Source organism: Glycine soja, chromosome 11, assembly GCF_004193775.1.
Source record: "Glycine soja cultivar W05 chromosome 11, ASM419377v2, whole genome shotgun sequence".
Classification (NCBI taxonomy): Eukaryota; Viridiplantae; Streptophyta; class Magnoliopsida; order Fabales; family Fabaceae; genus Glycine; species Glycine soja.
The window spans coordinates 52,962,411-52,974,818 of NC_041012.1; the positions used below are offsets into that span (position 1 = coordinate 52,962,411).

Consider the following 12,408-nt stretch of genomic DNA (forward strand, 5'->3'; position numbering starts at 1 on the left):
TTGTTAGTTGTTTAAGCAAACAACATGATAATAGTAAAAGACAATCAAAGAGGAAAATACGAATCATTATAGTCTCTTCAAGCTCTACAACAGGTCACTAGTTATAATTGAAACAAGATACTACAATTAGGAACCTAACAAAATACCAGCCACATGTACTGACGGTACACTACGAACCCTGCAATTTCTACACTGATAACTCAGTGAAAATGAACCAGAGAAAATATGTTTGCTTCTTTCTAACACATGTACGGATATTTTGTACTACACCCCCAATTTGGCACTGTTAAGAAAATTTGCCCATGTTGCAAATAACTTTACCCCCAGTATGACTGTACTGATTTCTAAATAAGATTATTCAACACATTGCTTTCCCACATGAATAAGGACCTTCTCCAATTTAGATTCCAATGACCATTCCACCTCTGACAAGTTCCCATATCTTTGACATAGTTGCTTTGCTGCATATGTAACAAACAATCTACTGTATTTAATGTTCAGGCCTCAATCCCCACCCAAATATCCTCCCAGAACCTTATTTCCTCTCCACTACCCAATTTAACATGCCTCCAAAGTCAATCTTATATTTAACCATTTTAGCACTATCTTCTCTTTTAATAATAAGTATACTATATTTCTTCAATTGGCTCCATTTAGAAGATTTGTCTTCCTGACCTTGAACTATTTTTCTCGTGTCTCTCAAAGTCTATACTGATCCTCCCAAAAAAGAAAGGCTCTATCATGAGATATGACATGCTCAAAGGTTGATGCCAGCTTTCTCATTAACTCCAAAGGTAGATAACCTTTTCTCTTTTGGGTTCATAATTTGAGATTTCATTAATCGTGAATTTTAATCAATATAACACTTATGTGGAAACAAGCTGGCAGAAATTGAGAGAAAAAACTCATGCTAATTGCATATTACAGATATCAATATATAATGCAAACTTAATTATTGAAAAGAAAAAAATATAATTTAAGAAGTCAATTTGACTACAATCATAACGTCAACATAATTTTTTCATTGTGCACAAGTTAAGAGATCATTGTGCACAAGGATAATTTTTTCATCAGTTTAAGCCTTGGCCGTTTATTTGTCATGTCATGTAATACTATTTCATTCAGCATGATATATCTTGCAAATTCAAACTCTGTTTTATAGCCACCATAATCATTAAAGCGTGTTTTAAGGTGTGATGAGATTGCATCAAGGAACACAGAATGGATATTGCCAATCACTCCTATCATCGTCCAAGAATTTATCGGACTCCTGTTAACAATATACATGCCGTAAAATTGGTAAACACAAAATTATTAAAATAAAATAAAATCATCCTTGAAAGCTTTAAACTCAGCAAACCTGATCAAACACAAAAGATGACAAACAAATAAGTATTCAATACCAAATTCATGCGCAGGAACCAAACATTGGAAACAACTTCCAGTGGAATTGAATCTTTATCCATAATTTGCTTCAGTTACATTTACATAGCTAGCAAAACCTAAATGAATGAGTTCCATGTCCTCAAGTTTGAGAAAGAAACACGGTGCAAATGCAGGATTTTAAGGAAGGGAAGATCAACAGAGGAAAAAGCTTTCAAACGTGAGAACATGAATGTGAACTCCACAAGAGTTTTGCAGCTAAGTACGACAGAGGGTAAGTTTGTATTCACCGACTCAACAAACAGTTTCATGTCTTCGCTGATGTAATCCATTCCTGACAGTCACAGTCGAAGTCGAGAGCGGGATCATGCTAATAATTTTATAAGGACACACTCTTGCTTACATGCATGCATAATGCCTTTGTTTAACTAGTTCGAGAGGAATGAGGGCAATTTTGGTATATATGTTTGTTCAGTTTTTGCATTGGGATTAGGATTTAGGATGTTAGAGTTTGTTCAACTAATTCATAAATAATTTTTAAAGAATTAACATGAACATAAATTAATTTTAGAGTTTAACTTAATACTAGTACTTCATTATTATATAATCTTTCTCCTCCTATTATTCCTCTCCAGTGTATTCTATTTTTTTAATAACCGATGAAAGTACCTATATTTTCTTATTCAATTAATAAATATGGAAGTACCTTGTCTTTATTTCATTTGACAGACAACGAAATTTTTATAATTCATAATCGTAAAACATGTCAGGGAGATTTGCTTTCGTTCTTGATATAAACTCAAAAAACTGGACTTCATATTTTATGAAAAAAGAAAGAGTAAGGTTATGCATAACAACGAAGGTATTACGAAATTCTGCACAAAACACGTTCCTTATGTGTATCGGTTAAAAATTAAATAGAAAAAGGGGAAAAATAAAGAGAAACTCGACAGAAACATGAGTGGCTATTCATTTATTTCCGTGCAAAATTTCTTTAGTATTGTTAAGCAATTTCCAAAAATAAAAGAAAAGTAGTTATTTTCATGGATTTTGTTTTAAGAAAAAAAACAAAGAAGGTTGCCCATTATAGAAAAGCCTCCAATAAATGTTCTTAGACCTTAATCTTAGATGTAAAGAACTGGTCTTTGCAAAGATTTTCTCTTGGAGGAAGGGGCTTGATATCCGGCATGACAAGACTGTTTTTGTAGAAGAACACTCAAAGATCAGCATGCAAATCCGAAAAAAAAAAATTAATCCAACCCTCCACGGTGGTCCACAGGAAAATTGAAAAACAAAACTGAATAAGAAGAACACAAACAAAAATAGTCTCATAAATCAACAATAAACAACACCAACATAGTCAACAATAGTCCCAAAAATGATGAACAATAAAAATGAAAAAAAAAAATTAAAAACCAAAATTATAAATCTGAGGGAGTATGAGGGTGGCACGGCATAGCAAAGAGGAGGGAGGAGAGAGGTGCGATTCTGGGAGGGTGAGGATGACATCGTCATGGCACAACAAAGCAGAGAGGAGGGAGTAAAGGGGCACAACACTTGGAGGGCGAGGGTGGCACCATCGCAGCACAGCAAAGGAACAATGGGGATTGGGGGCAACAACAATGTGTCTTGGTAAGTGAAATGAAGAGAGAAGAGTTGCTCTTGGGGAGAAGTTGAAATAAAGAGAGGCATCGGAATCGTGAAAGGGAAAAGTTTTGGAAAAAGTTGTCAGCTTAGAAAGTGAGTTCCTTGTAAAACTTACAAAAAGTGATTTAAGATCACAAAATATAATTTTTTATTGGAACAAAAAATTAAAGAAATCTTTAGAGTGATGTGACAACACAAGGTTCACTAAAAAGTTGATTAAGAACACAAATCTTGATCTTCTATTGATTAAGAACACAAATCTTGATCTTCTATTGAAGATATTCTAATAACATTTCTCAATAAAGAGAAAAAAAATCTACATTGATTTTTTTACAGCACTGGTTAACATTTGATCAACTTACAAAGCCAAAAAACTGTTTAGTTACGACGATCACAAGTTAAAGTGGCGAAAAAATATCTATAACCTGGCACTTCATTCTTCGTGTTACAAACTACATGCCATGAACAACAAACTACACCATTTAAAAAATTTATATATTTATATATAGATAAACTGTGAGCGATGAAGACAAGATTATCCTAGCAAGTTACATTTAGACTGGATGGGATTACAAAAGAGAAGTTAGGATAAACCAATCTAAATAAATAGCCAGAAAAGGTTTAAACTCGAGAACTGCTGCTTCTGTAGCATTAGACTAAAAAGAAATTTTCACATATTTTAGCAATTACAAGGTTTAGATTTTGGTTTCGGGTTTGGTCCATTGTTCTGGTATGTGACTGCACAAAGGCCAGACAACACAATGGCATTATCTCAAATACATACCTAGTTCTTGAAATGGCCAGCAAGCCAAGTATGTAAAAGAAACTTGTCTTTGGCTGACATGGATCATCTCTGAGCTTCATCTGAAGAAGCTCCAACTGAAGTAGCTGCCATATTGCTCGTTGACCCATTCTCAATGGGTGGAGGCACACCCCATTTTCCTTCAGACTCATGGGGCTCAAAGACATGAACTCCGCCATCCGACAGTCCTACAGCAAACTGGTTTGGTTCTTGAGGATGTGCAGCAATAACAAGTGGTTGTACGTTAGAACTGCAGCATAAAAACCAACATGGTACTCAGTATTCAACAAGTAGTGCGGAAAAGATTGTTAGTTGCAGACATAAAACAAGCAAATTCTGAATTTAGAGTAATCCAGAATAAACTTCATAAAGAATCAAAGAATTATTTGCAATGTTAATTAGACTAGATTTGTTATAGACAAAATCCCTTTTTCCATTGTTTTTTAGAAGAAACAACATAGCAAAACATACTGGACATACCTTTAAAATCATTCACATTATAGTATTATACTCTGTAAGCACGCAATGATTTTTGTATACCCATAATGTCCAAGTGTAAAGAGAAAATATTTTTTTTCAGTGTGGAAATTCAAAGAACTTAAATTTCCAAAAAGGATATCGGTAAATGAAATGTAAAATGTTCCCAATTTCAATGAGATTTATATACTAAAACAGATTAAGTGATTAACTAAATGAGACAACAAAGAATACGTGTTGAAGGACAACTACTTGGGATTTTCAATGACTTCAAACCCAATTGCTTCAAAAGAAAATGAAAAACTATCAAGAATTCATATTCTTAATACACAATTTCAACCAAATAATTTAATAATGTTTTGTAACTTGTCATAAATTAAAATTGAGAAAACTGAAAACAATAACAAGTATCATCCAAAGTGTGATAGAAGTCTGTCAATTGCCAAACAAAGCATTACCTGACACTTGCAGAAAGATATGCAGAAGGATTGATTCGACAGCGTAATCTAAGGTTTGAAACACTCAATACACAGACTGTTGCATCTAAAAAGCTGGCATATATGAGCTGGCTATCACATGAGAAAGTTGCATGTGATATTGGTGCTGATGAATCCCGTGGGAACCACTACAACTCAAGTTTCATACATTAGACAAAAGATAAATTTCATTATTTACAGTCAACATAAAACAGAATGAACTAACCTGCTTTAAACATTCTAGCTTTGTTGCTTCATAAATGGCAAGCTGTGTTTCATGTACAACCAAGAAGCGGATCTGGTCCTGATGAAATTGTACACGGGTATCTGCCTGTGCTGGTGGAGTCCTCCCAGCAGGAAGTTGCAAGAATCTAGACTTCTGCTTTTCCCATCCGTCAGTATTCCACACACAAATCTGCACAATAGACAGATAACTCTATATATATGATATAGAAGGGGCAATGCATTGCCAACAGCATGCTCAAAGGGAGCCATAATTGATGAAAAGTAGTTATAAGATACTAAACTAAGTCTTTTAATGCAATTTAATCATAGAAAAGGGATTCCGGAGAAAGATCTCCAGTGGATAATTATTACCTGAGCATCAGCCCCAGATGAAACTAGCACATTCAACACATGAGAAAAAGCAAGACCAGTTATTCTTTTAGTATGGCCTTTGAGTTTACTTTTAACCTGCAAAGAAGAAAAAAAAATGCATAAACACCTTATTACTCAAATAAAAACTGAGCAGGAAATGTTTATGGGCAGCAATGATACCTCATCTACACGGACATTATATATTTGAATGGAAGAATCATCCATGCCTATAGCAATAATATTGTTATCCTGAGGATGAAAAGCAAGAAAAGTTGCTGCAGGTGGCGGAGGCATGAATGTCGTCATTGTCTGCACTTAGCCGAGAAGATTGAAATAGATTATTAGTTGCAAACCAAATACAGTCTTGAATAATGACCAAGGATCATAGCTCACCTTAAAAGTCATCATATTGAACAGAGAAATCTTCCCTCCTGATGCTGACATTACATAAGAATCATTTTTCGACAGAGCAAAGCAGGGGACGGCATCCTCGGTATTGTTATCAGTAATGTCATTAGTCATCAGGATGCCACTAGAAGGTTGCCACAACTGGGGTTGCACACTGGCAGTGGCCTACAGGAATGAATATCATCAAATAAAATATAATTCCCATTCCCAATTATATGATTAGAGAAGGTAGTTGGAAGACTAATTTTGCACATTCCCCAAACCTTGCCAGTTGAATTACGGTCATTTCGCTGCCATTTCCAGAGCAGATGAATGGCATTTGAAGCTAACGCCAGGATAGCATTACCTGAATTAGTATATATCAACCTTGATATCTGTCATAACAAAGATGCGGATAATCAGAACAATTTTAGTTTTGGAGAGGGTATCAGGTTACAAGAAGGAAATTCAATGGTGGTCTTAACATAGTATTCATCAGTATAAAGAAATAAAGGACAGATGATAGAACCCATGACCTTGTACACAAAGTATTCTACGTATAGATGAGCTCCTAGTCCACAAAGTTACAAAAATTAAAGGTATATTATAAAGGAAATATACAGACATTACATATTCCTTGCTCGTTTGTTGTCCAATTGAAACCAAGTTCATTGAAAAAGATGAATTTCAATGAAATAAAAATGCTATGAAAATTGGAATGGGTATTTGATATAATTAATGACATGAACACTTAAAAAAAACAGTTATTAAGTAAATAAAATACCTTGTTCACCCTGACATTCTCAGGCAGCTTCAAGGATCTACATTGAGATGGTTCATTGATTTCAGTGAGCTTCCATATCTTCGACTTATCATTGGATTCTTCACTTATTCTAGGTTTAACATCACCCAAGTTTCGGGCATCCCCGTTCTGATGATTTGAAATTGACAGATAGTATCAATAATAACAAAAACAAAAGTAATTGAAATTGACAGATAGTATCAATAATAACAAAAACAAAAGTAAGTAGTAACGATAATAAATACATTAAAAAATCACAGTGACAGGTTTTATCGGTTAATCCACTTTTGACTTTTCCATTGGGATAGGAGTTGCATAATAAGCAAAAAAAAATCATAAAAAAAGCCAACAAGTGGCATTCAAGTCAATAACATGCCACTGATATATAGAGAAGATAAACAGACCATCGCAGTAATCGCTACCACAGACGAGGCCCTCTCTGCAAGTGCAGCACTAGTTGCAGCAGCGGCGGCTGCTGAAATTGGATTTATTGTAGGCTGTCACAAATATAATATGTCAGACTAGATTTTATTAATATGAGGAAAGGAAAGTATAAAATCTATATAAATCTACCTTTGTCATGGCTTCCGATGTTCTTGATGTATCATATAAAGAATTTTCTAATGTGCGTAACAAACGAATACCATCTGCATTGGCTAAGATTTTAATTCCATTCTCATTTGCAGAAACAGCTAAAAGAGCTCCATCCTTGTTAAAACGGATTCGTGGGCTTGCCTAGAATATAAGGTTACAATTAGCAACTACTATTTGCAGAGACTGGCTATCCAATTTGCAATAAAATAATGAACTTACAGGGAGACCCCCATCAGCATCAACAGTTGTCAAAAGCTGAATATTGTCCATATCCCAGAATTTAATGGAGAAATCATCGCCTGCAGCCAAATATCGATTTTTGGTTGTATCAAATTGTACAACACCCAAAGATCGTTTCCGAAATCCTTGATAAGTCCTTTTCACAGCTCCTTCACTTTCATTCCACTCAACAATAGAGGATTCCCCTTCCTTACTTGTCCCACATGAGAAGAGTCTATAAAATACATTCAAGCCAAAAAGAAAATGTTTGAGCAAAAATAGATCAAAACAGATAGTATAATTCAATAATACAAGTAGCCATGGTTGGGTATATAAACCTTGTACCATCAGCACTATAGGCCATGGTTGTACACCATCGTCCAGGAGCTTCATAATCAACACGAGATCCCAAATTATCATACAACCATGCTTTTATCTTTCCATCTAATGCCGTTGAAAAGATGAACTATAGCATAAGAAAGAGTTTCAACAAGAAAACGAATTAGAAACATTGTCAAAGGATTTTCTATGGGGCACTCTACCAATAGGGCTAAAGGAATCATATGGAAACAAACTCAACCAACGTTTTCCCATAGGTATCAAAGTCAACTTGTACCTGAATGTTTTCTTTATAATGCGGACAGATAGAATAAACTGGAGCCTCATGACCTTCGAAAGTATACTGTTTCGCACCCGTAGCAGCATCCCAAACCTTAAGTTGCATAATTTAGTTAGTGACATATTATCTTCAGTTCTTCACTTAAGAAATCCAAGCTCATGCTTTGACAAACCTACCTTAATGGTCTTATCATCACCACAGGTTATGACACATAGTTGCTTATTTGGGTGAGAAAACGCTAGATCATTTACTCCACCAACATGAGCATCAATCTAGAAAAGTTCACAAGTAAACAATTACAAAAAAGTATACATAAAACCTAAAGTAGAAAGAACTATTCATTATTCAAGTGTTTGCATGCATGAATACCTCCAGATGCTGTCCAACATCATCCCCGCCATGGTAAGAGTATATCTGAACGATGTGCCTTGAGTAAGCAACTCCTGTTTAACAGAAAAACTCACAAATAAGTGATTTGTATATTTGAGTTCTGAGAGTAAATATTACTAGGATCAATAGATTAAATTTGAAGAATTTAAAAACTCACCGAATAAAGCCCCATCAGGACTCCAAATCACACGGTTGACAGAAACACCTGGATCTTTGACAAGAGCAGCCTGAATTGATTATGATTAGTTTTATTTTCAGTTACTGCAAACTTACAAGTTTCAGGGTTTGGTACAAATATTCATCACAAATATCAATGGATAAAGGTGAGAAAGGACAACCTGAAAGGGCATTGAACAAGCACTAAGATCCCAAACTTTAAAGTTCCTCATGAGCAATCGCTCCCTAGAGCCCACTTCCCATAAAGCAATGTCCCCCACATTCGTACCAACTGACACATTGCATCAAGAAAAAAATTCAGTCAATTTCCAGTACGAATAGTACATACGTCTAACAAATAATCATGTCAATAACACTAACAAAAGGCCTTAAAAGAGTAGCAGACCAAGAAGCAGTGTCTGTTGAACTGGATGAAAGTCCATGCTCATAGGAGATGAGCCTTGGTTCAGACTTCGCATGGCAGTCTTTGGCAAGTCATCAGGTGCATTAAAAGCCTGACCATGACCATGACCAGGGAACGTTGCTGACAAAACATTGACAGGCAGATTTACCTGCACAAAATAAAGATTGATAGCAGAAATGTGAGATAATAACTTGTATTGGTATGAGTTCCAAGACCAAGTATGATGTTTCCATAAATGACACCAGACCTCATCTGACATTCCAATTGGTCTTGTTCTCTTAGAAACATGATCTGAATCACCAGATGGATAGTCAACAGAAGGATTAGTTGGAGGGGTCCTAGGGTGCTTCAAAGCAGCTTAAAAAGACAAGGAGCATCAGAGATCAAAGATTATACAAACCAAACATAGCTCATGAAGAGTTGGAGAATGATAGAAAGAAAATGAATGTAGTACCAGGGATTGATGGCGCACCAAGACCTATAGCTCCTCCCGAAACTGCAGGATGTGCTACAGTGGTTGGATTTGACATCCAACCAGCCAGGGGTGTTGGCACAGGAGCTGGAGTGGGTTGAAAAGGCTATACACATGAACCACAGCACAGAGTCCAGCAACATAATAAGAACCAAAAGATAACAACATATTATACAATTCTTATGAAACCAAATCAGTTTAGTAGCCCACCCCATGTGCACCAAGAGGAGGAAATCCTCCAGCCTTTGGTAATGATCCTAGTAGTGGATTATTAGCAGGTGATGGAGCCCGTGCACCATTTGGTTGTCCACATGAATGATCCACAAAAAGAGTTTTTATATCTGGATTTGGCCGTGGATTCTTACAAAGTTGGTGCTGCCAATTCAAGCTGAAATTTAATTTGGAAACAGGAAAATGAAGGAAAAAAAAATCAGTTATCTCATAATATAAGATTGTCTAATCAGTTGTTTATAGAGCAATACAATGCAAAAAGTCTATGCAGTAACCCCTCTACATGCAGAAGCTCCATTACATACAAATTATCTAATGAAAAGAAGCATTGAGGCAGGAACTATGCAGCCAAGAATTGGCGGATACATAATAAAAAATTCTATGAATAAAATTAACAATGGTGCCAGACATCCTATCACTGATGAAAAATTCAATAGGAGTTGAATGGTTGGAATCTTGGATAACAACAACATAAGGCATGTCTAACCAAATAAAACAAAAACGTAAATATGGAAGATGGAAGATGAGCTCCTTCAATTGTAAGTAAAGATACCAAAAGCAATCTCATGCCTGTAGTAAGTTATTACATGCAGTGCACAAAGTACTGTTGTATATTTATTGACAATATCTTAGACTTTGAATGAATTACCTTTGATTGATTAGAGTCCGTAGCCTTGAGTTTTTAAGGTTAGGAAATTGCAATTTGTCACGAAATAAGGGATTGGCCTCAATCAACTTTTTGAGCTCAACCAACATGATTGCCCTTGCAGACTTTGTATCACCATACTTAGACAATTGCTCATTTTCCCTATAATGCCAGAAATCATTTTCTGTTTCTTACAGAAGTTTTACACCAAGCTAAGAATTATATACATACCTAAAATTCTCCAATGTCAAAAGCTGTGTGATTTCCTTAAACAGTTCTTCATTAAATGTGGCAAAGACTTTCAAATCCTTCACTAATATTTCTACAGCCTTAGACCGATCATGCCTACCAAAATATTAATTACAACAGCCAAGTTCAATACTTATTAAAAAAGAATGCTGAGTGTCAATAGAATACATATGTGAACTTGTTGTGAGCTTACTTATCTAATGCCTCCAGGTACTTCTGCTTCCTAATTTCAAAAAATATCTTCATAGAATACCTATTATCATCCACTTTGGTGAAACCAGAGAGGTACCTCTCAACCTCATCCCAATTACCATTGTGCACTTCATCCTCGAAATATTTCATGTTAAAGAAAAACCCAGACTCCTGCTCAAGCCTATTATTTAAAAAGAAAAAAGAAAAAAAAAAAAGGGTCAAATAATGTGATAAAACCTAATCAACACTAGAGATAAACAATAATAATAATAATAATAACAACAACAACAACAACAAAAGTGAAATGGAACAAGCCCCACTTGTGAACAGTTTCTTTGAACTTTTCCTCATCCAGAAACTGCAAGATCAAGAACACCAACTCCCTACTTAGAGATGACATCGTAACCGCCTCGTCTTCGATTAGACCAGCACCAAAATGAGCAACTATAAACTAGATCTGCGGGAAAACAATTATTTTAAAAAATGAGCGGTTAGAGAAATTGCACGTCGACCAGTAACGAAAAATGCAGAAAAGAAAATCCACACCGAGAGTGAATCATTTGACTAGCCCCAGCAAAGCATTTAGGGAAGAAAACCTTCCATGTCCGAAAAATCAAGGTTAATAGGGGCAAAAACGAAACGAAAGGGCAAAAGAAATTGAGTGTATCCCATAAGATCAAAGGGCAACAAAAGAAAGCAGCTTTAATCCCATGAGGGAATCCAAGACGCAAGAGAAAAAAATCAAAAAGTGTTCATAAAAGGAAACAAACAAGGAAAAGTCGAAATTAAAATACACATAAAAGTTACAGACTTTAAAGCAACAGATTCGGAAACTTGAAAGAGAGAGAAAGGGTTTGGTTTGGAGAAACTCTCACCTTCAAAGCTCTCTCACACACACGGAAAGAAAGGTCCCCCGAAGAATATAGAACGCACCACCACCACCACCACCACTCCACAACACAACTAGAGAAGAGACCAAAAACACCAAAAGACCAAACCTTTCTCTTTCTCTCTCTTCTCTTCTATTCCACTTTCTCTCTCCTGCAAGAAATGTCCTAATATACTCTCACTCACTCTATCTCTAATTACCTCTTTCTCTCTCTCTCTAAATATATATATAGGACACATGAACTTGCTCAAATAGTAGGTGTTTTTTATATAGGAGGCGACAAGGAAGGGAGATGATAAGTAGAATTACTTATAAACTAGTGATTATCAGTAGTGTCAATAAGCTATAAGAGAAGCACAATAGCTTATATTTCAAGTGCAGTTTAATGCGGGGCCCACTAAGCCGGCTTCGTTTTGTCTAAAAAATCGGCTCGGAATCTCGAGCTGACAGCTGTTCATCGGCTCGGAGTAAAACTAGAAGATGGGTACTGTTTTCTACTTCCACACCTAGGGTCTTATCTCAGATCTGTAGCGTTGATTCAGAATTTCACTTGACGGAGAAGTATTATTTGAGAGATCGTAGGGATGATAAGCGACGAAGAGTTGTTGGGAAAAGGAGAGGATAATTGCCCTCGAGTAACAACAAAGTATCTCGGACGGACGGGTCCCCAAAGTATTTGGCCTCAGTGTTTGGAGAATATTACGGTGTCTGCCATGGAGGGATGGCACTTATTGTATCACGTGATACAGTCCATGA

General features: G+C 35.8%; 1 protein-coding gene across 3 annotated transcripts; it reads right to left on the reverse strand.

The window, feature by feature from the left end:
- Positions 1–3,511: 3,511 nt before the first annotated feature.
- Positions 3,512–11,880, reverse strand: LOC114375312 (topless-related protein 1). 3 transcript variants are annotated; one of them, XM_028333088.1, is made up of 26 exons: positions 11,639–11,880; positions 11,084–11,220; positions 10,765–10,944; positions 10,554–10,667; positions 10,326–10,484; positions 9,656–9,833; positions 9,428–9,551; positions 9,221–9,264; positions 8,956–9,121; positions 8,732–8,841; positions 8,551–8,620; positions 8,373–8,446; positions 8,180–8,275; positions 8,001–8,096; positions 7,723–7,850; positions 7,385–7,619; positions 7,145–7,306; positions 6,976–7,068; positions 6,554–6,700; positions 6,054–6,164; positions 5,776–5,955; positions 5,563–5,691; positions 5,383–5,478; positions 5,012–5,200; positions 4,768–4,934; positions 3,512–4,082 (listed from the first exon to the last, which is right to left on the reverse strand). In XM_028333088.1, the coding sequence occupies exons 2-26, from the start codon at positions 11,161–11,163 to the stop codon at positions 3,878–3,880; spliced, it is 3,333 nt and encodes a 1,110-aa protein (XP_028188889.1). In that variant the 5' UTR covers positions 11,164–11,220; positions 11,639–11,880; the 3' UTR covers positions 3,512–3,877. The 3 variants fall into 3 exon arrangements, with proteins under 3 accessions (XP_028188889.1, XP_028188887.1, XP_028188888.1); XM_028333086.1 differs by having other exon boundaries at positions 9,221–9,330; positions 11,639–11,879; XM_028333087.1 differs by lacking the exon at positions 11,639–11,880 and adding an exon at positions 11,310–11,463 and having other exon boundaries at positions 9,221–9,330.
- Between the last annotated feature and the right edge of the window lie 528 nt (positions 11,881–12,408).

Coding starts and splice junctions, on each gene's coding strand:
- LOC114375312 (XM_028333086.1), bottom strand. CDS start 11,163: ATGTCATCTCTAAGTAGGGAGTTGGTGTTCTTGATCTTGCAGTTTCTG. Junction 8,276..8,372: donor ATGTTGGACAGCATCTGGAG/GTATTCATGCAT, acceptor GAACTTTTCTAG/ATTGATGCTCATGTTGGTGG. Junction 7,851..8,000: donor ATTATAAAGAAAACATTCAG/GTACAAGTTGAC, acceptor CTTATGCTATAG/TTCATCTTTTCAACGGCATT.